A 23,167-nucleotide genomic window follows, 5' to 3' on the forward strand; every position below is an offset into this window, starting at 1 on the left:
CAGAAGAGTGAGAGGGAACCTCATAGAAACGTTTAAAATTCTGACGGGTTTGGACAGGTTGGATGCAGGAAGAATGTTCCCAATGTTGGGGAAGTCCAGAACCAGGGGTCACAGTCTAAGGATAAGGGGTAAGCCATTTAGGACCGAGATGAGGAGAAACTTCTTCACCCAGAGAGTGGTGAACCTGTGGAATTCTCTACCACAGAAAGTAGTTGAGGCCAATTCACTAAATATATTCAAAAGGGAGTTAGATGAAGTCCTTACTACTCGGGGGATCAAGGGTTATGGCGAGAAAGCAGGAAGGGGGTACTGAAGTTTCATGTTCAGCCATGAACTCATTGAATGGCGATGCAGGCTAGAAGGGCTGAATGGCCTGCTCCTGCACCTATTTTCTATGTTTCTATGTTTCTATGTTGTATAAGGCAGCTCACCACCACCCTCTCAAGGGGCGATTAGAGACGGGCATTAAATGCCGGCCTTGCTAGCGATGCTTATATCCCCAGAACGAATTTTTTTTTAAATCAGCCACCGAGCCACATAAGGAGATATTAGAGACAGGTGACCAAAGTCTTGGTCAAAGAGGGAGGTTTTAATAGCATCTTAAAGGAGGGGAGAGAGAGGCAGAGAGGTTTAGGGAGGGAGTTCCAGAGCTTGGGGCCCTGGCAGCTGAAGGCACGGCCACCGATGGCAGAGCGATGGAAATCGGGGGATACGCAAGAGGGCAGAATTGGAGGAGCGCACAGAGCTCGGATTGTAGGGCTGGAGGGGGTTGCAGAGGGGTGTAGGGGCTGGAGGGTACAGAGATAGGGAGGGGTGTAGGGGCTGGAGGGTACAGAGATAGGGAGGGGTGTAGGGGCTGGAGGTTACAGAGATAGGGAGGGGTGTCGGGACTGGAGGTTACAGAGATAGGCAGGGTGTAGGGGCTGGAGGAGGTTACAGAGATAGGGAGGGGTGTAGGGGCTGGAGGAGGTTACAGAGATAGGGAGGGGTGTAGGGGCTGGAGGGGGGTTACAGAGATAGGGATGGTGAGGGGCTGGAGGAGCTTACAGAGATAGGGAGGGGTGTAGGGGCTGGAGGGGGGTTACAGAGATAGGGATGGTGAGGGGCTGGAGGAGCTTACAGAGATAGGGAGGGATGTAAGGGCTGGAGGTGATTACAGAGATAGGGAGGGGTGTAGGGCTGGAGGAGGTTACAGAGATAGGGAGGGGTGTAGGGACTGGAGGGGTTACAGAGATAGGGAAGGGTGTAGGGGCTGGAGGGGATTACAGAGATAGGGAGAGGTGTAGGAGCTGGAGGAGGTTACAGAAATAGGGAGGGGTGTAGGGGCTGGAGGAGGTTACAGAGATAGGGAGGGGCGAGGCCAAGAAGGGAACTGAAAACAAGGATAAGAATTGTGAAATTGAGCCGTTGCTTAACTGGGAGCCAATGTAGGCCAGCGAGCACAGGGGGTGATGAGTGAGCGGGAATCGGTGCAAGTTAGGACACGGGGCAGTGAGCACAGGGGATGATGGGTGAGCGGGACTCGGTGCGAGTTAGGACACGGGGTCAGTGAGCACAGGGGGTGATAGGTGAGTGGGAAGGACACGGGGCAGTGAGCACAGGGGGTGATGGGTGAGCGGGACTCGGTGCGAGTTAGGACACGGGGTCAGTGAGCACAGGGGGTGATGGGTGAGTGGGACTCGGTGCGAGTTAGGACACGGGGCAGTGAGCACAGGGGGTGATGGGTGAGTGGGACTCGGTGCGAGTTAGGACACGGGGCAGTGAGCACAGGGGGTGATGGATGAGTGGGACTCGGTGCGAGTTAGGACACAGGGGTAGCCAAGTTTTGGATCACCTCTAGTTTACATCGGGTAGAACGTGGGAGGCCTGCCAGGAGTGTGTTGGAATAGTCAAGTCTGGAGGTAACAAAGGCACGGATGAGGGTTTCAGCAGCGGATGAGCTGAGGCAGGGGCAGAGATGGGCGATGTTACGCAGGTGCAAATAGACGGTCTTAGTGATGGAGCGGGATGTGACCCTAAGCTAATTTTGGGGTCAAATATGACAGCGAGGTCGCGAACAGTCTGGTTCAGCCCCAGACAGGAGTTGGGGAGAGGGATGGAGTCGGTGGCTAGGGAATGGAGTTTGTGGTGATGTAACATCAGCGTGCACGTGTTAGTATACCTGTCTTTGTCACAGATGTCTCTTGACAACGTACAGTTAGCTTAATCTACCTTTGTACCTGCATCAGCTCATCAGCAGCAGGACACAGGGTGAGACGCTGTCCAGACAATCAACCACTAATGGGATCAAAGAAACCTCTCTGCTGACTGTAAGAGTTCACGTGGATATGGGTCCAGTGCGGAATGCGTGGGGACAGTGTAGAGGGAGCTTTACTCTGTATCTAACCCCATGCTGTACCTGCCCTGGGAGTGTTTGATGGGACAGTGTAGAGGGAGCTTTACTCTGTATCTAACCCCGTGCTGTCCCTGCCCTGGGAGTGTTTGATGGGACAGTGTAGAGGGAGCTTTACTCTGTATCTAACCCCGTGCTGTCCCTGCCCCTCGGGTAGTGTGTCAGTATTTATTGTGATGTAATTTATTCACGCCCCGTTTCTCCGCAGGCCGTCACTCAGCGGCAGATCTGCTACGCTAAGCTCACGCTCCCCGCCTCCCGGGAGCATCGTGGCAGGAAGTTCACCAAGACGCAGTACTCCGAGGTCCTCAACACCTTGAAGGGCAGTGTCAGTGGGGAGGAGAAGGGCAAGCTGGGGGCGCCAGAGTCCCGGGACGACCTCCCCCCGGGCAGGGCCTCGCCCGCATCGCTGGACGGGCTGAGCGTGAACCTGGAGCACTCGGACCTCTACGCCTCGGTCCGCTTGGGCAGGAGGGCCGACACGTCGCGGAGCCAGGACTACGCCAACAAAGAAAGCCTCAAGATCCAATGAGCTTGGGCATCGCGGGTCTGTGTTGAGGCGATTCACCATCACCACGCGCCATCCTGCTGACCCCTTCCCCCCAAAATGCTCATTTCCCCACTCAATACTTCTTCACTCAATAACCAACAATAGCGAAAGTAATCCGATGGCTCGGGGGCAAAGATTTGCATGCAACCGGTCCGAAAACGACTCTGGACCCTAGGCAGAACAGTTGTACAACCGATCTCATCATCATCATCGGCGGTCCCTCGAAACGAGGATGACTTGCTTCCACGCCAAAAAAGGATGAGTTCACAGGTGTTTCGATGAAGGACCTAATATTCCAGATCCTGAACTGTATCCTGAAGGGTGGAAGATGCCTGTGCATGGATTTTTTTTAACGTGGGGTGGCCGTTGCACACCAGCCACCACACGGGCAGGACAGAGCAAGGTCTTGGTCCAGTGGCAAGGGTTAACCAGGACGACTGGAGACCTGCTCTGCTGCACGGACCCAGTGCGCACACACATTGCAGTGTGGGCTGGCCCGTGCTGACCCTGGGCCCTCGGCTCTGCTCGGCCCCGAACTCACGTCTCTCCTGGTCCCCGACTTAACAGGTCAAGACCAAAGTTGACCCATAACCGCTCTGGACACAAGTCACTCGGGGAGTCAGAACTCTTGTCAGATGTTCCAGCACCTCCCCTTCACTAGAATTTAGAAGAATGAGAGGCGATCACATTGAAACGGAAAGATTCTGAGGGGGATTGACAGGGTAAATGCTGAGAGGACGTTTCCCTCGGGCTGGAGAGTCTAGAACCAGGGGGTCACACAGTCTCAGGATAAGGGGTCGGCCATTTAGGACTGAGATGAGGAGGAATTTCTTCACTCAGAGGGTGGTGAATCTTTGGAATTCTCTGCCCCAGAGAGCTGTAGAGGCTCAGTCATTGAGTATATTCAAGGCCGAGATCGATATTTCCACTCACAGGGGAAACTAAAACTAGGGGACATGGTCTTAGAATAAGGGGCCGCCCATTTATCACGCTCTTTACCCCCCGATAATTTCCCCTTCCCAATTACGCCAACTCTTGCCTGGATTTGAGGGTTGTAAATCTGTGGAATTCTCTGCCCCAGAGAGCTGTGGAGGCTGGGTCATTGAATATATTTAAGGCGGAGATAGACAGATTTCTGAGCGATAAGGGAGTAAAGGGCTATGGGGAGGGGGCAGGGAAGTGGAGCTGAGTCCATGATCGGATCAGCCACAATTGTATTAAATGGCGGAGCAGGCTCGAGGGGCCAAATGGCCGACTCCTGCTCCTATTTCTTATGATCAATTTTTGGACTCTATAAGAATCAAGGTATTGGGCAGGAAAGTAGAGTTGAGGTCAACAAGGCCATAAAAAAAGCAAACCAGGCAGTCGGGTTTATTTTGAGAGGGGTAGAATTGAAAAGTAGGGAAGCTATAAAATCTTATTGTACCTTGGTTAGACCGCACTTGGAGCACTGCACACAGTTCTGGTCGCCAATCTCCCTGTCCTGGGAGTGGTTGACAGGGCAATGTCGAGGGAGCTTTACACTGTGTACCTGAAATGGTTAAGGATTGGGAACCCTCACTTGAATGTATAGGAAATTCACACAAATGGATTGAAGTTAATCAAAGATTTCATTCACTGTTCTAAATGTATATATGTGTGCTTTATAACTTTGTAGGGCCAGAATTTTTTACGCGATTTCATTTCCATATCAATAAGACTTTAGTTTTTAATAAAATGGTTTAAAAAAATTAATCATTTTATCACGCTTAAATTCTTTACCCCCAATAATTTCCCCTTCCCAATTACGCCAACTCCTGCCTGGATTGGAGTATTGCTGACTGATTAGGGTCCCTCACACAGATGCCATTGTTGGCGTGTGAGCTATAAAAGCGGCCAGCTCCCCGGCCTGCGAGCACTATCGGAGCAGGCCGGGGAGCGGAATGAGCAGCCTGGCGGCCTACCGCTCCAGGGAGCAGCACAGGCTGGTGCAGGAGAGCGACGGCAGCGAAGCGTGACGTCACCAAGGCCCAGGTCGGTGATTGGAGCGTGGGGCAGGTACAGCAGGAGCGGCCAGGTCGGGGCGAAGGAGCGGCGAGAGATCGTAGAGGGACGTGAGCGGGGCCCAGGAGAGACGAGGGCCCAGGGGCAGCACGGGGCCCAGCCCACACTGTGCGATACGTGCGCGCGCTGGGTCCGTGCAGCAGAGCTGGTCTCCGGTCGTCCTGGTTAACCCTTGCCCCTGGACCAAGACCTCCCTCTGTCAAGCCCCGTGTGGTGGCTGGTGTGTAACGGCCACCCCACGTTAACAAAATCCACGCACAGGCATCTTCCACCCTTCAGGATGTAGTTCAGGATCTGGAATATTAGGTCCTACTGTGAAGTTTTTGACGTGGAAGCAAGTCATCCTCGATTCAAGGTGTTGCCTATGATGATGATGGGTGAGCTTATATCTTGCCGACTGCAGCAGCAACACAGTCAACTGCGTTCCAGCCCTCGCCGGGCAAGCACACTTCCCATCCGAGGATCGTTGGATGGCGATCAGGAGCAGGGGCATACCACCACCCCGCCGATTCCCTAAGCTAAACAAGAGGCCATCGGGGCAGCTGAACTTTTGACAAATCCAACGCACTCCTGGCCAGCCTTCCGCGTTCGACCCTCCGTAAACTGGAGCTCATGCAAAACTCGGCAGCCCCGTGTCCTAACTCGCACCGAGTCCCGCTCACCCATCACCCCCTGTGCTCGCTGACCCAGTGTCCTAACTCGCACCCAGTCCCGCTCACCCATCACCCCCTGTGCTCGCTGACCCAGTGTCCTAACTCGCACCCAGTCCCGCTCACCCATCACCCCCTGTGCTCGCTGACCCAGTGTCCTAACTCGCACCCAGTCCCACTCACCCATCACCCCGTGCTCGCTTCCCCCGTGTCCTAACTCGCACCGAGTCCTGCTCACCCATCACTCCCTGTGCTCACTGCCCCCGTGTCCTAACTGGCACCCAGTCCCGCTCACCCATCACCCCCTGTGCTCGCTGCCCCCGTGTCCTAACTCGCACCCAGTCCCGCTCACCCATCACCCCGTGCTCGCTTCCCCCGTGTCCTAACTCGCACCGAGTCCCGCTCACCCATCACTCCCTGTGCTCGCTGCCTCCGTGCCCTAACTGGCACCCAGTCCCGCTCACCCATCACCCCCTGTGCTCGCTGACCTACATTGGCCCCCGGTGAAGCAAATTATTCATCGGCGTCGAAGTTAATTGTGCCATTTGATGCCCGGAAGCTATTCTGAAAGGGAGGAGTTCCCATTAAGGGCTCCCAATGGAAAGAAACTTGTGATTGAACCAGAATACCAACAGTGGGGTGAACTCCTGCTTTACAAGAGCTCCCTGCGCGGGAGATTTCCCCAAAAAAGAGACCTTAAAGACACACTCACTCGTTAAAAAGTGATCCTGATGTTGGAACTTCCTCTCGAAAAAGTCCTTGACTGCGAGACTGTCATAAGGTGGCAATCGCCAATTTGTGCATAACAAGCTCCCACAAACAGCAATGTGATAATGACCCAGATCGTCTGTCTTTAGCGATGTTGGTTGAGGGATAAAAATTGGCCCCAGGACATCGAAGAGAACTCACTCCCCCCCCGTTCTTCTTCCAATAACAGCCATGGGATCTTTTAAGTTCCAACTGAGAGGGCTGACAGGACCTCAGTTTAACATGTCGTCCAAAAGTCAACACATCCTGCAGTGCAGCGCTCCCTCAGTACCGTCCCTCTGACAATGCGGTGCTCCCTCAGTACCGCCCCTCCGACAGTGCGGTGCTCCCTCAGTACCGCCCCTCTGACAGTGCGGTGCTCCCTCAGTACCGCCCCCTCCGACAGTGCGGTGCTCCCTCAGTACCGCCCCTCCGACAGTGTGACGCTCCCTCAGTACCGCCCCTCCGACAGTGCGGCACTCCCTCAGTACTGCCCCTCCGACAGTGCGACGCTCCCTCAGTACCGCCCCTCCAACAGTGCGGCGCCCCCTCAGTACCGCCCCTCCGACAATGCGGCGCTCCCTCAGTACCGCCCCTCCGACAATAAGGTGCTCCCTCAGTACCACTCCTCCGACAGCGCAGTGCAGTGCTCCCTCAATACTGTCCCTCCGGCAGCGCAGTGCGACACTCCCTCAGTACTGCCCCTCCGACAGCGCAGTACGGCGCTCTCTCAGTACCGCTGCTCCGACAGCGCAGTGCGGCGCTCCCTCAGTACCCGACAACCTTCTGACTCACGAGGCGAGCGTGCTACGCATTGAACCACAGCTGACACCCTGATGGAGAGCAACGTCTGAAAACACCTCCTCGTGGCGAGATCCACTGCAATAAACGGGAAGCCAGTGGTGACTTCTGTGAGCAGATAAAGGTGAACGGAAACGCGATTCAGTTCTCATTTTTAATAGGCGTCTATGTCAGCTCGAATGCGATCAGGTTGCCGTCCTTATCGCCCGACCCTCAATCCATTGTGGAGCAGGCCGATTCGCAGTGTCACTTTGTGGGCCGACCTGGAGATGACCCGCGGTGAGTCACATTGGCTTGTTTTGGGCTTCTTTACAAATCAATCCCAGGTTCGTTGCGGGGCGGATACAGGCAAACAGAGGCACTGGTGTCCAGTGCAGTGATTTACGGAATATCCACCATTGTCCTTTCTCCATCTCTCGGCCCATCTGTTAATCTTTCTGTCCATCCAGCTTCTGCTAGTTGCCACGGTTAGTCGATGAATAAATTTGTTTTCAAATTGTGTACATTAAAAGTGATGGATTTGGGAAAAATTCAGAAACGATGCTCTGCCGCACCACCTACTGGCCAGAGTGTGCAACTACAGCGTTACAGGCAACTGTTGACATGTTTTTAATGTGGTTGCGGATCGGGATTGCTCTAGCCAATAGCTGGCGGGTTTGTGATGGGCCGAATGGCCTCCCCCATCAATCAGAAAAGGCTGAACTGGCTTGGGGCTCGTTTCTTTCCAACACTGATGGGTGGCCCGACGGGAGTTCTTTAATTAAAACATACAAGATTCTGAGGGGGATTGACAGGGTAGATGCGGGGAGGATGTTTCCCCCGGGCTGGGGAGTCTAGAACCAGGGGGTCACACAGTCTCAGGATAAGGGGTCGGCCATTTAGGACTGAGATGAGGAGGAATTTCTTCACTCAGAGGGGAGTGAATCTTTGGAATTCTCTGCCCCAGAGGGCTGTGGAGGCTCAGTCGTTGAGTATATTCAAGGCCGAGATCGATAGATTTTTGGACTCGAGGGACCGGGCAGGGAAGCGGAGTTGAGGTAGATGATCAGCCGCGATCGTATTGAATGGCAGAGCAGGTTCAAGGGGCCTGTAGGGGGCGACTCCATCAGCGCCAGGGACTTCAGCCTAGATTTTGTGCTCGAATCTCTGGCGTGGACGTTGAACCCTAAACCTTGGGATTCGGGGGGGGGGGGCGACTGCGAGACCCACCGAGCCACCTTAAGTGGAGATAACCCACCTCGCCACGCGTCAATTGAACTCTGACTGACCCCGAGCTGCACTGCTTGCGGCAGCCGAACTTCAAAGGGGACAACAAGTCCGGCTTAAACACCACGGCAGGAATAGGTTAATACATTCGGGGTTTAACGGTGCAGCACGCCCGGCAGCAGAAAACAGCGCGTCATCCGGACCACCGCGGGCGAGGCGAGTACGCGGGGAGGGTGGGCGCGGGAACGAGTCGGAGCGCCCTTCTGCCCCAAATGTTAACTGGCCGTCCTCAGCGCGAGAAGCCGTATGTGTCCCCGACACTTGACTCCCCCGTTTCTCGGAGAGGCGCGGCTCCCCGGACGCGGGGCACGCCTGTCCGTCGCCCCCCGAAGCGTCTACTTCTTCTTCCGCCGCACCACCGTCCAGCCGTCCTGCAGCTCCTCCTCCTCCTCCTCCGCCTCGCGGGGGGGGGCCTCCATCTGCCGCTGGGGGCTCGGGCTACCCCCGGGAGCGGCGGCCAAGGCGGGGCGACTCTCGCAGTCCATGGCCTGGTGGCGAGAGAAGAGAGAGAGACGTCACCGCCGAGCGGGGGAAAGGCGCTGCCTCGTGTCGACCCGCGCGGGGCAGCACGGCCGGTCGAGCCCCAGTCCGCCCCGGCACTGCCCCCACCGCGAGCACTTTGCAACAGCAGGGGTCACTGGATCAGGGCTGGTTTCCCCTCCCCTGCCCACCCCCCCCCTCCCCTGGAGCCCAGGAACCGAGTGCTCCTCCTGTAATGTATGCGTATTGTGGGAGCGCGAGCCCGCGTTTCTCTAATGCGTTGCCTTGGAGAACGAAAGAATTAAAAGTTGGAAGTTTGAAGATTGGATTAAAGACACTTTTAGCCATTGAAGTGTTGAGTAGTTGAGTGTAACTTGTTACTATGCGAATAATAATCTATGCATGGAATCAAACTAACTCCTCTGTTGATCTTCTGAGTTGTGTATAGTAATTCATGGGACATTGTCTGCATTTGATCAGCTCCGCTGGGCAGGGCCACATTGTTCGCATGCCAGACGCGAGACTCCCAAAGCAAGCGCTCTACTCGGAACTCCTTCACGGCAAGCGAGTCAAAGGTGGGCAGAGGAAACGTTACAGGGACCACCCTCAAAGCCTCCCTGATAAAGTGCAACATCCCCACCGACACCTGGGAGTCCCTGGCCCAAAGACCAGTCCCGCCCTAAGTGGAGGGAGTGCATCCGGGAGGGCGCTGAGCACCTCGAGTCTCGTCGCCGAGAGCGTGCAGAAACCAAGCGCAGGCAGCGGAAGGAGCGTGCGGCAAACCAGTCCCACCCTCCCCTTCCCTCAACCACTGTCTGTCCCACCTGTGACAGGGACTGTGGCTCCCGTATTGGGACTGTTCAGCCACCTGAGAACTCACTTCAGGAGTGGAAGCAAGTCTTCCTCGATTCCGAGGGACTTCTGATGATAATGATGACGATACCTGTATTTGAGTGTACCTTGTTACTATGCAAATAATAATTTGATGTCACCGTCTGTATGTTAAACGATCTGGTTTGTGGATAGTAATTCAGAAAGCAGTTAGCCGTGATTTCAGGACAATTCTACATCGTCTGCATGTTAACTGTCGAAATGGACTATGCAAAGAACTAACAGTTCAAAGGCTTTTTAGGTATAAGAGATGGAACTGTTTTTTTGTCTCACACACACACAGACTGTTCTAATCTCAGACACTAATCTCAGAAGGTGCTCCACAAGCAGCTACGGAAATCGGAGCAAGCTGCCTTTCTGAAGCATCTCAGTAACTTTCATACTGGGTCTGTTTAGTATGAATGTTGAAATAAAAGACACGATCCTGCCTTTCCCACAACTGAGTGTGTATGTGTGTGATTCGATGTTTAAAGCAACGAAGTGAAAAGAGCAAGACGGCCGTTACAACACGCACTACAGGTTTGTAGAGATAATGCAGCTAATCTATGGGGGGGGGGGGGGGGAAGAGAGTGGGCAGGTCGGAAGGCCTTCTCGTGGGCCTGCTCCTGGACACAGCCAAGGGGGCCATCAGCCGGTCCAGGCAGCGGGCAGTCGTTCAGCCCCGACTGCCTGCCTCTCTTCCGCGGTTACATCCGAGCCAGGGTGCCCCTGGAGATGGAGCACGCGGTGTCCACCGGTACGCTCGCGGCCTTCCGCGAGAGGTGGGCGCCGGAGGGACTGGAGTGCGTCATCACCCCCCCCACCCCCGTGAACGGAATCTCAATTTGATTGGTCAAAGTTCCATTTAAAGTTTTACTTGTTAATTTGTGAGTTCAGTGTCCCTTTAATAAGGTGGGGTGGGGGGAGGGGGGGCACTCGGCTTTATCTGTTTATTTAAAATAGTTGTGGAGCTGTTGAGCTGGGAGTGGTTTAGCCAGTCACGTGATGTTCGCAAGACTCAATAAAACCCCATCCAGTTGGGTTCGGGGGATGAGGTATGCAGTCGTGAGCCTAGTGGATGATCTGGTAATGTACCGGTTGTGATTGTTAAACCTTTTGCTCATAACCAACTAACTCCTAGTTGGTATGGGTTGCTATGAACGCTTGAGCAAAGACCCCCATGAAACAAATACACTGCACCCACCAACGTCCCCACCCACCCCCCCCCCCCCGTGAGCTGCACTGCCTCCCGCGCGGACCGCTCAGATTTCCGCACAAGCACGGGATCTACGGTGCGAAAGCCGGCGATCCGTTCAGAGCGGGAGCCCGTAGACGAGTGCGCGGCTTACCGGGAAGGTTGACCCCTCCCCCCTCCCCCCCCCCCCCCCCCCCCTGCCACGCCGCGCCCAACTCGTCAGCTAACTCGGCACAGGCCGGGAGACGGAGCCTGGGACCAGTCCTTCGCGGCCGGCGTGGCTCACTGGACAGGACATGCGGGTCACGGCTCACATCTGGAGATAACCGCCCCCTGCGTCAATTGAACTCTGACTGACCCCAGGCTGTGAATGCCTACAGCAATTAAACTTAAAAGGGTGTTTAGCCGCTGAGCGCCCCCCCCCCCCCCCCCAACAATTAACACGTCCGGTTGGCACTTCCGACACCGATTGAGCGGAACGGATGCTGAGCCGGAGTCTAGAACCAGGGGTCACACAGTCTCAGGATAAGGGGTCGGCCATTTAGGACTGAGATGATGAGGAATTTCTTCACTCGGAGGGGGGTGAATCTTTGGAATTCTCTGCCCCAGAGGGCTGTGGAGGCTCAGTCGTTGAGTATATGCAAGGCTGAGATCGGTAGGTTTTTGGACTCGAGGGATCGGGCGGGAAAATGGAGTTGAGGTCGAAGATCAGCCACGATCGTAGTGAATGGCGGAGCAGGCTCGAGGGGCCGTGTGGCCTCCTCATGCTCCTGATTCTTAGAGGTTGAGGATGGGGGAGGGGGTGTTCGAGCCAGACAGGAGGAGACGGTGAATTCAGGGACCCCAGCCTGAGGAATCGAGTGGAAGCCGCGGCTATTGCCTACGACGAACGTTGACACGGATCTCTTTTACACCTGCCTGGTTTTTTTTGTCAGTCAGCGAGTGTGTGGTCAGTGATTGGCCGGAGCGGCTGTCAGTCAGCGAGTGTGTGGTCAGTGATTGGCCGGAGCGGCTGTCAGTCAGCGAGTGTGTGGTCAGTGATTGGCCGGAGCGGCTGTCAGTCAGCGAGTGTGTGGTCAGTGATTGGCCGGAGCGGCTGTCAGTCAGCGAGTGTGTGGTCAGTGATTGGCCGGAGCGGCTGTCAGTCAGTGATTGGCCGGAGCGGCTGTCAGTCAGTGAGTGTGTGTTCACTAATTGGCTGGAGCGGCTGTCAGTCAGCGAGTGTGTGGTCAGTGATTGGCCGGAGCGGCTGTCAGTCGGCGAATGTGTGGTCAGTGATTGGCCGGAGCGGCTGTCAGTCAGTGAGTGTGTGTGTTCACTGATTGGCCGGAGCAGCTGTCAGTCAGCGAGTGTGTGTGCGTGTTCAGTGATTGGCTCAGAGGCTGATGGATAAGAACATAAGAAATAGGAGGAGTCGGCCATATGGCCCCTCGAGCCTGCTCCGCCATTCAATAAGATCGCGGCCGATCCGATCATGGACTCAGCTCCACTTCCCTGCCCGCCCCCTTATCCCCTTATCATTTAAGAAACTGTCTATTTCTGTCTTAAATTTAGTCAATGTCCCGGCTTCCACAGCTCTCTGAGGCAGCGAATTCCACAGATTTACAACCCTCTGAGAGAAGAAATTCCTCCTCATCTCAGTTTTAAATGGGCGGCCCCTTATTCTAAGACCATGCCCTCTAGTTCTAGTCTCCCCCATCAGTGGGAACATCCTCTCTGCATCCACCTTGTCGAGCCCCCTCAGAATCTGATACGTTTCGATAAGATCACCTCTCATTCTTCTGAACTCCAATGAGTAGAGGCCCAACCTGCTCAACCTTTCCTCGTAAGTCAACCCCCCTCATCCCCGGAATCAACCGAGTGAACCTTCTCTGAACTGCCTCCAAAGCAAGTCTATCCTTTCGTAAATATGGAAACCAAAACTGCACGCAGTACTCCAGGTGTGGCCTCACCAATACCCTGTATAACTGGAGCAAGACTTCCCTGCTTTTATACTCCATCCCCTTTGCAATAAAGGCCAAGATACCATTGGCCTTCCTGATCACTTGCTGTACCTGCATACTATCCTTTTGTGTTTCATGCACAAGTACCCCCAGGTCCCGCTGTACTGCGGCACTTTGCAATCTTTCTCCATTTAAATAATAACTTGCTCTTTGATTTTTCCTGCCAAAGTGCACGACCTCACACTTTCCAACATTATACTCCATCGGTCAAATTTTTGCCCACTCACTGAGCCTGTCTGTGTCCTTCTGCAGATTTCTTTGGAATTACCTGCCCCAGAGGGCAGTGGAGGCTCAGTCGTTGAGTATATTCAAGGCTGAGATCGGTAGATTTTTGGACTCGAGGGGAATCGAGGGATCGGGCGGGAAAGTGGAGTTGAGGTCAAAAATCAGCCGTGATCTTATTGAATGGCGGAGCAGGCTCGAGGGGCCGAATGGCCGACTCCTGCTCCTAATTTCTTATCTTCTCTTGAATAGGCCTTCGAAGGGGCACAACTGCATCCCGGGGAACTCGGGACGGCCTACTCCTGCAGCACTACGAGCATCAGCCATGATCATACTGAATGGCGGTGCAGGCTCGAAGGGCCGAATGGCCTGCCCCTGCACCTACTTTCCATGTTTCAGCTGCGATTCTGCGCTCGACTCTCTGTCGTGGGGCTTGAACCCACGAGCATGGGACTCGGGAGGTGAGGGTGCCGCCCACTGAGTCACGGCTCACACCTGGAGATAACCCGCCTGCCCCTCGCCGCGCGTCAATTGAACTCTGACTGACCCCGGGGCTGTGAATGCGTACAGCAATTAAACTTAAAAGGGGGGTTTAGCCGCTGAACGCGCCCCCCCACCACCGTTAACACGTCCGATCGGCACTTCCGACACCGGTTGAGCGGGACGGGTGCCGAGTTAAAAGTTGTCGGGTTGAAAGGACCGTGTACGTACTTCCGTCCCGTCCTCCTCCTCCTCCTCCTCCTCGCTGTCCTCGGGCTCCGCGCACGAGTTCTTCCCCTTCACCGCGTTCACCTTGACGCTGCACTTCCGCTGCACCAGCTGCTGCATCTGACCCCTCACCTCCGACTCCTGACCCCTCTGGCACAGGCCGTAGAAGTTCCAGATCTGCTGCGCCACCTGCGGAGGAGGAGGAGGAGGAGGAGAGCCGGCGACACCGGGCCGGTGGGGAGGGGTGAGGGGTTAGGAAGTCAAGGGGAGATTGACCAGAATGGTCCCGGGGGGGGGGGGGGGGGATGAGGGCCTTCAGTGACGGGGAGAGACTGGAGAAGCCGGGGTTGTTCTCCTTGGAGCAGAGAAGGTTAAGGGGAGATTTAATCGAGGTGTTCCAAATCATGACGAGTGGATCGGGAGAACCTGTTCCCAGGGGCAGGAGGGCGGGTAACCAGAGGGACACAGATTGACGATAATCGGCGATGGAACCAGCGAGTTGTTGTGATCGGGAACGCGCTGCCTGAAAGCTCGGTGGGAGCAGATTCAATCGTAACTTTCAAACCGGGGAATTGGATAAATACCTGAAGGGGGAAAATGTGCCGGGCTGTGGGGAAAGAGCAGGTGGGAGTGTGGGACTGATTGGGGTCGCTCTGTCACAGAGCCGGCACAGCACGGGGCTCGATGGGCCCAATGGGATCCTCCTGTGCGATGTGGAGCTGGAAAAGCTTGGACAAGCTGGGGCCAGAGCACTGGGATTCATTTAAGTATCAGCTGAATGGAGAAAGGCAGAGAGGTTTAGGGAGGGAGTTCCAGAGCTTGGGGCCCAGGCAGCTGAAGGCACGGCCACCGATGGTGGAGCGATTATAATCAGGGATGCTCAGGAGGGCAGAATTGGAGGAGCGCAGAGATCTCGGGGGCTTGTGGTGCTGGAGGGGGTTACAGAGATAGGGAGGGGTTGTAGGGCTGGAGGGGGTTACAGAAATAGGGAGGGGTGTAGGAGCTGGAGGAGGTTACAGAGATAGGGAGGGGTGTAGGGGCTGAAGGGGGTTACAGAGATAGGGAGGGGTGTAGAGGCTGGAGAATGTTACAGAGATAGGGAGGGTGTAGGGGCTGGAGGAGGTTACAGAGATAGGGAGGAATGTAGGGGCTGGAGATTACAGAGATAGGGAGGGGTGTTGGGGCTGGAGGGGGTGACAGAGATAGGGAGGGGTGTAGGGGCTGGAGGAGGTTACAGAGATAGGGAGGGGTGTAGGGGCTGGAGAAGGTTACAGAGATAGGGAGGGTGTAGGGGCTGGAGGAGGTTACAGAGATAGGGAGGGGTATAGGGGCTGGATGAGGTTACAGAGATAGGGAGGAGTGTAGGAGCTGGAGAAGATTACGGAGATAGGGAGCGGTGTAGGGGATGGGGGTTACAGAGATAGGGAGGGGTGTAGGGGCTGGAGGAGATTACAGGGATAGGGAGGGGTGTAGGGGCTGGAGGAGGTTACAGGGATAGGGAGAGGCGAGGGCCATGGAGGGATTTGAAAAGGATGGACTATTTTAAATGGAGGTGTTGCTGGACCGGGAGCCAATGTGGGTCAGCGAGCACAGGGGGTGATGGGTGAGCGGGACTCGGTGCGAGTTAGGACACGGGGCAGTGAGCACAGGGGGTGATGGGTGAGTGGGACTGGGTGCGAGTTAGGACACGGGGCAGTGAGCACAGGGGGTGATGGGTGAGTGGGACTGGGTGTGAGTTAGGACACGGGGGCAGTGAGCACAGTGGGTGATGGGTGAGCGGGACTGGGTGTGAGTTAGGACACGGGGGCAGTGAGCACAGTGGGTGATGGGTGAGCGGGACTGGGTGCGAGTTAGGACACGGGGCAGTGAGCACAGGGGGTGATGGGTGAGCGGGACTGGGTGCGAGTTAGGACACGGGGGCAGTGAGCACAGGGGGTGATGGGTGAGTGGGACTCGGTGCGAGTTAGGACACGGGGCAGTGAGCACAGGGGGTGATGGGTGAGCGGGACTCGGTGTGAGTTAGGACACGGGGTCAGTGAGCACAGGGGGTGATGGGTGAGTGGGACTCGGTGCGAGTTAGGACACGGGGCAGCGAGCATAGGGGGTGATGGGTGAGCGGGACTCGGTGCGAGTTAGGACATGGGGCAGTGAGCACAGGGGGTGATGGGTGAGTGGGACTCGGTGCGAGTTAGGACACGGGGGCAGCGAGCACAGGGGGTGATGGGTGAGCGGGACTGGGTGCGAGTTAGGACACGGGGTCAGCGAGCACAGGGGGTGATGGGTGAGCGGGACTCGGTGCGAGTTAGGACACGGGGCAGTGAGCACAGGGGGTGATGGGTGAGCGGGACTGGGTGCGAGTTAGGACACGGGGCAGTGAGCACAGGGGGTGATGGGTGAGCGGGACTGGGTGCGAGTTAGGACACGGGGTCAGTGAGCACAGGGGGTGATGGGTGAGCGGGACTGGGTGCGAGTTAGGACACATGGGGGGGGGCGGAGATTTGGTTCGAGCTCAAGGTGGTAATGTCCGACACTCTCTGAAAAGACTCAGCTGCACCCACCACTTTCTCTCCGAGCTGAGAATCCGGTGCGTGAGCCGAGCCGACTTACCTCGGACAAGCTGCCGTCCTCAACCACCGTGTCGAATTCGTTGTACATTATGTCAGCCATCAGCTCCTCCACTTCCTCGCTGTCCAGGTCAGCTGTGGGTGCAGGGAACACAAATCAACAATAAAAAACACCAAGTTAAGTGACCTTATGATGTGTCCTCCCTCTCTCCAGTCCTCCCTCCCCTGAAGGCACTGGCTCACACTACTTCTCCCAGTTGGCGGTTGCCTTCAGCGTGTCCCCACCCTCAAAAGAAAAGACGTGCCTTTATATAGCGCCTCTCACAACCACCGGATGTCTCTCAGTACCGCCCCTCCGACAGTGCGGCGCTCCCTCAGTACCGCCCCTCCGACAGTGCGGCGCTCCCTCAGTACTGCCCCTCCGACAGTGCGGCGCTCCCTCAGTACTGCCCCTCCGACAGTGCGGCGCTCCCTCAGTACCGCCCCTCCGACAGTGCGGCGCTCCCTCGGTACCGTCCCTCCGACAGTGCGGCGATCCCTCGGTACCGCCCCTCCGACAGTGCGGCGCTCCCTCAGTACCGTCCCTCCGACAGTGCGGCGCTCCCTCAGTACCGCCCCTCCGACAGTGCGGCGCTCCCTCAGTACCGCCCCTCCGACAGTGCGGCGCTCCCTCAGTACTGCCCCTCCGACAGTGCGGCCCTCCCTCAGTACCGCCCCTCCGACAGCGCGACACTCCCTCAGTACCGCCCCTCCGACAGTGCGACACTCCCTCAGCACTGCACTGGGCGGGTCAGCCTAGATTTTCTTGTGCTCAAGTCTCTGGAGTGGGACTTGAACCCACAACCCTCTGACTCAGAGGCGAGTGTGCTGCCCACTGAGCCACAGCTGATACTGTTGCAGAATATTGTCGCTGAGCACTGTCCTGTCCAAATCCAACAAGTACTTTCAATACGAGGGCATACATATCAGGAAAGGATGAACAGGCTGGGTCTCTTTTCTCTTGAAAGAAGGCGGCTGAGGGGTGACCTAATAGAGGTCTGTAAAATGATGAAAGGTTTTGATCGAGTGGATACAGAGAGAGTGTTCCCACTTGTGGGGAAGGGCATAACTAGAGGCCATCGATATAAGACAGTCACTGATAAACCCAATGGGGAATTCAGGAGAAACCTGTTTACCCAGAGAGCGGTGAGAATGTGGAACTCGCTGCCACGGGGAGGGGTCGAGGCGAATAGTGTCGATGGAGTTAAGGGGAGGCTGGATAAACACATGGGGGAGAAGGGGATAGAGGGTTATGCCGATAGATTTAGATGAGGAAAGACGGGAGGAGGCTCGAGTGGGGTATAAACACCGGCACGGACTGGTTGGGCCCAATGGCCTGTTTCTGAGCCGTTTTGGTTATGTGGGTCAGTATCACATTGCTGTGTGTGGGAGCTTGCTGTGCACAACTTGGCGTTTCCCACATTACAACAGTGACCAAATAAATCATCATCGTCATCATAGGCAGTCGAGGAAGACTTGCTTCCACTCTATAAATGAGTCCTTCGGTGGCTGAACAGTCCAATACGAGAGCCACAGTCCCTGTCACAGGTGGGACAGACAGTGGTTGAGGGAAGGGGAGGGTGGGACTGGTTTGCCGCACGCTCCTTCCGCTGCCTGCGCTTGGTTTCTGCACGCTCTCGGCGACGAGACTCGAGGTGCTCAGCGCCCTCCCGGATGCACTTCCCCCACTTAGGGCGGGACTGGTCTTTGGGCCCAGGGACTCCCAGGTGTCGGTGGGGGATGTTGCACTTTATCAGGGAGGCTTTGAGGGTGGTCCCTTGTAACGTTCCCTCTGCCCACCTTTGGCTCGTTTGCCGTGAAGGAGTTCCGAGTAGAGCGCTTGCTTTGGGAGTCTCGTGTCGGGGGGCATGAGGACAATGTGGGCCCTGCCCAGCGGAGCCCACAGTGACTACACGCCAAATAAAAGTACTTCATTAGCTGTGAGGCGCTTTGGGACGTCCTGAGGGGGTGATAGGCGCTATATAAATGCAAGTTCTCTCTTTATCTGCCGTTACTCACCGTTGTCCTCCAAATATTGCGCCACTGCAGTAACCATCCAGTCCGCTTTCTGCTGGCTGTAAGCTCCACCGAATCCATTCTCCACCGCCACCTGTAATTCGGCAAGAAAACAACACCTCAGTCTCTGCCCAGGGAGTATTCTCTACCTGCCCCCACTTCTCCCCTCCTTTCCTGGACGTGCCGACTCTCGGGGGGGGGGGGGGGGGTGTGGGTTCCACAGGAACCAGGTGCCACATTCCCAAGTGGCCAGCCTTTCTATCCGAGCACAAGGAAGGTATTCGGCCAAAGGGGCATCACAGCCCAGCCTGCCCGTGTCCTCAACTGTCAGTCAGACTTTCTAATGGGGGTCAGAAACAGGATTTGTGTTTGTTTCCCCCCCCCCCCCCCCCCCGCCATCCAATGGAGAAAAATTACAAAGTGCCGCAGTACAGCGGGACCTGGGGATTACTTGTGCATGAAACACAAAAGGTTAGTATGCAGGTACAGCAAGTGATCAGGAAGGCCAATGGTATCTTGGCCTTTATTGCAAAGGGGATGGAGTATAAAAGCAGGGAAGTCTTGCTCCAGTTATACAGGGTATTGGTGAGGCCACACCTGGAGTACTGCGTGCAGTTTTGGTCTCCGTATTTACGAAAGGATATACTTGCTTTGGAGACAGTTCAGAGAAGTTTACTCGGTTGATTCAGGGGATGAGGGGGTTACATAGAAAATAGGTGCAGGAGTAGGCCATTCGGCCCTTCGAGCCTGCACCACCATTCAATAAGATCATGGTTGATCGTTCCCTCAGTACCCCTTTCCCGCCTTCTCTCCATACCCCTTGAGCCCCTTAACCGTAAGATCCACATCTAACTCCCTCTTGAATATATCCAACGAACTGGCATCAACAACTCTCTGTGGCAGGGAATTCCACAGGTTAACAACTCTCTGAGTGAATACGTTTCTCCTCATCTCAGTCCTAAATGGCCTACCCCTTATCCTAAAACTATGTCCCCTGGTTCTGGACTTCCCCAACATCGAGAACAGTCTTCCCACATCTAACTTGTCCAGTCCCGTCAGAATCTTATATGTTTCTATGAGATCCCCTCTCATCCTTCTAAACTCCAGTGAATAAAGGCCCAGTTGATCCAGTCTCTCCTCATATGACTTATGAGGAAAGGTTGAGTAGGTTGGGCCTCTACTCATTGGAATTCAGAAGAATGAGAGGTGATCTTATCGAAACGTATAAGATTATGAGGGGGCTCGACAAGTTGGATGCAGAGAGGATGTTCCCACTGATGGGGGAGACTAGAACTAGGGGGCACGGTCTTAGAATAAGGGGCCGCCCATTTAAAACTGAGATGAGGAGGAATTTCTTCTCTCAGAGGGTTGTAAATCTGTGGAATTCGCTGCCCCAGAGAGTTGTGGAAGCTGGGTCATTGAATAAATTTGAGACAGAGATAGACAGTTCCTTAATCGATAAGGGGATAAGGGGGCGGGCGGGGAAGTGGAGCTGAGTCCATGATCGTATTAAATGGCGGAGCAGGCTCGAGGGGCCGAATGGCTGACTCCTGTTCCGATTTCTGATGTAGGATCTTCTTCGGCGGCCCCTCGTATCGAGGATGACTTACTTGCACGCCAAAAAGGGACGAGTTCACAGGTGTTTCAATGGGATACAGTTCTGGATCAGGGAGCTCTGGATCGGGGAGTTCTGGATCAGGTAGCTCTGGATCGGGGAGTTCTGGATCAGGGAGTTCTGGATCAGGGAAGTGGATGAGAGAATTCTGGATCAGGGCATTCTGGATCAGGAAGTGGATGAGCGAGCTCTGGATCAGGGAGTGGATGAGGGAGCTCTGGATCAGGGGGTTCTGGATCGGGGAGCTCTGGATCAGGGAGTTCTGGATCAGGAAGTGGATGAGAGAGTTCTGGATCAGGGAGATCTGGATCAGGGGAGTGGATGAGGGAGCTCTGGATCAGGGAGTTCTGGATCAGGGAGTGGATGAGGGAGCTCTGGATCAGGGAGTGGATGAGGGAGGTCTGGATGAGGGAGCTCTGGATCAGGAAGCCCTGGATCAGGGAGTGGATGAGGGAGCTCTGGATCAGGGAGATCTGGATCGGGGAGTGGATGAGGGAGCTCTGGATCAGGGAGTGGATGAGGGAGCTCTGGATCAGGGAGTGGATGAGGGAGCTCTGGATCAGGGAGTGGATGAGGGAGCTCTGGATCGGGGAGCTCTGGATCAGGGAGTTCTGGATCAGGGAGTGGATGAGGGAGCTCTGGATCAGGAAGCCCTGGATCAGGGAGCTCTGGATCAGGGAGTGGATGAGGGAGCTCTGGATCAGGGAGTGGATGAGGGAGCTCTGGATCAGGGAGTGGATGAGGGAGCTCTGGATCAGGGAGTGGATGAGGGAGCTCTGGATCAGGGAGTGGATGAGGGAGTTCTGGATCAGGGAGTGGATGAGGGAGCTCTGGATCAGGAAGCCCTGGATCAGGGAGTGGATGAGGGAGCTCTGGATCAGGGAGTGGATGAGGGAGCTCTGGATCAGGAAGCCCTGGATCAGGGAGTGGATGAGGGAGCTCTGGATCAGGGAGTGGATGAGGGAGCTCTGGATCAGGAAGCCCTGGATCAGGGAGTGGATGAGGGAGCTCTGGATCAGGGAGTGGATGAGGGAGCTCTGGATCAGGAAGCCCTGGATCAGGGAGTGGATGAGGGAGCTCTGGATCAGGGAGTGGATGAGGGAGTTCTGGATCAAGGAGTGGATGAGGGAGCTCTGGATCAGGGAGTGGATGAGGGAGCTCTGGATCAGGGAGTGGATGAGGGAGCTCTGGATCAGGGAGTGGATGAGGGAGCTCTGGATCAGGGAGTGGATGAGGGAGCTCTGGATCAGGAAGCCCTGGATCAGGGAGTGGATGAGGGAGCTCTGGATCAGGAAGCCCTGGATCAGGGAGTGGATGAGGGAGCTCTGGATCAGGGAGTGGATGAGGGAGCTCTGGATCAGGGAGTGGATGAGGGAGTTCTGGATCAGGGAGTTCTGGATCAGGGAGCTGGAACCTGTATAAGTTGTTGTTGTCATCAGAGCTCGGTGACGTCACTGCTGGGCAAAGGAGCAGGGCCACTTCCGGGGCAAAGGGGGGCACAGGGCGACGTCACTTCCTGGCAACGCCCGCGGCCGCCGCCATCTTGTCTGCCCGCGGTGCGGCTCCAATTAAAATCTCTCCCTCGCGCGTCTTTCTTCTCGGTCTCTCCCCTCCCCCTCCCCCTGAGTCACCGCGCGGTTACCGCCGTCCGTCCGCTCCTACCTGCAAGGCGGGCCAGGCCTCCAGGGCGCTGCCCACGCTCTGGGCGAACAGCCGCCGCCACGGAGCGCGCTCCGCCATGGCCGTCCGTCCTTCTTCCCGCCCACTGCGCATGCGGGGGCTGCCGGCGCCGAGCATGCGCAGTGGCGTCGGCCGGGCCTGCCTCCCAAACCACCGCCATCGAGCGTCGGGGCGGAGGAACTGCTGTTGGTGCCTCCCACACATCCCCCATCTAGCGGCGGGGAGGAGGACCCGCAGCTGGTACGCCCCAAACACCTCCATCTGCCGGCGGCGAGGAGCAACTGCAGCCTACACGCCCCACACACCGCCATCTAGCGACTGGGAGGCGGGACTGCAGTTGGTACGCCTCCTACACCACCCTCCAGCGGCGGGGAGGAGGAACTGCAGCATAGTGCCACAACCACATCCCCATCTAGCGGAGGGGAGGAGAAAGTGCAGGCGCTGATGCCCCCCAATTTTAATCTCTTTTTTGAAGCCGCTGCCCTTTCCCCCCCCCCTGTTCCCGCCAGGGTTCATCGTCACTGGGCCGCTGTCCAGAACATCACGGAATGGTCACGGCACAGAAGGAGGCCGTTCGGCCCCTGCAGCCCGCGCAAGACTCTCGCCCCGTCCCACTCCCACCCCCCCCCCCAGCCCTTTCCCCGTAGCCCTGCATATTATTTTTTCCTTCAGCTACTTATCCAATCCCCTTTCGAAAGCCGCGATTGAGTCTGCTCTCCCAATTGAGGGTAAAAGATCCCAGGGCCACTATTGGAAGAAGAGCAGGGGGAGTTCTCCCCAGTGTCCTGGGGCCAATATTTATCCCTCAACCATCACTAAAACAGACGATCCAGGTCATTATATCAACATAGGAACATAGAAAATAGGCCATTCGGCCCTTCGAGCCTGCACCACCATTCAATATGATCATGGCTGATCATGCAACTTCATTCCTGCTTTCTCGCCATACCCCTTGATCCCTTTAGCCGTAAGGGCCACATCTAACTCCCTTTTGAATATATCTAATGAACTGGCATCAACAACTCTCTGTGGTAGAGAATTCCACAGGTTCACCACTCTCTGAGTGAAGAAGTTTCTCCTGATCTCGGTCCTAAATGGCTTACCCCTTATCCTTAGACTGTGAGCCCTGGTTCTGGACTTCCCCAATATCGGGAACATTCTTCCTGCATCTAACCTGTCCAGTCCTGTCAGAATTTTATATATTTCTATGAGATCCCCTCTCATCCTTCTAAATTCCAGTGAATATAAGCCCAGTCGATCCAGTCTTTCTTCATATGTCAGTCTTGCCATCCCGGGAATCAGTCTGGTGAACCTTCGCTGCACTCC

At 55.9% G+C, this 23,167-nt stretch overlaps 1 protein-coding gene across 1 annotated transcript; it reads right to left on the reverse strand.

Annotated features, from left to right (window-relative positions):
• Nucleotides 1-7,323: 7,323 nt before the first annotated feature.
• On the reverse strand, nt 7,324-21,923 carry tsr2 (TSR2 ribosome maturation factor). The gene is made up of 5 exons (XM_070869218.1): nt 21,824-21,923; nt 18,550-18,640; nt 16,535-16,626; nt 13,931-14,116; nt 7,324-8,937 (listed from the first exon to the last, which is right to left on the reverse strand). The coding sequence occupies exons 1-5, from the start codon at nt 21,899-21,901 to the stop codon at nt 8,785-8,787; spliced, it is 600 nt and encodes a 199-aa protein (XP_070725319.1). The 5' UTR covers nt 21,902-21,923; the 3' UTR covers nt 7,324-8,784.
• Between the last annotated feature and the right edge of the window lie 1,244 nt (nt 21,924-23,167).

The sequence above is a fragment of the Pristiophorus japonicus genome, chromosome 32 (assembly GCF_044704955.1).
Source record: "Pristiophorus japonicus isolate sPriJap1 chromosome 32, sPriJap1.hap1, whole genome shotgun sequence".
Classification (NCBI taxonomy): Eukaryota; Metazoa; Chordata; class Chondrichthyes; family Pristiophoridae; genus Pristiophorus; species Pristiophorus japonicus.

Excerpts from the sequence above, each read along its gene's own strand:
- tsr2 (XM_070869218.1), bottom strand. The coding sequence starts at position 21,901 with ATGGCGGAGCGCGCTCCGTGGCGGCGGCTGTTCGCCCAGAGCGTGGGC. Across the intron at positions 18,641-21,823 it reads AGGCCTGGCCCGCCTTGCAG|GTGGCGGTGGAGAATGGATT; the intron begins GTAGGAGCGGAC and ends GCCGAATTACAG. Across the intron at positions 16,627-18,549 it reads GCAATATTTGGAGGACAACG|CTGACCTGGACAGCGAGGAA; the intron begins GTGAGTAACGGC and ends CTGCACCCACAG.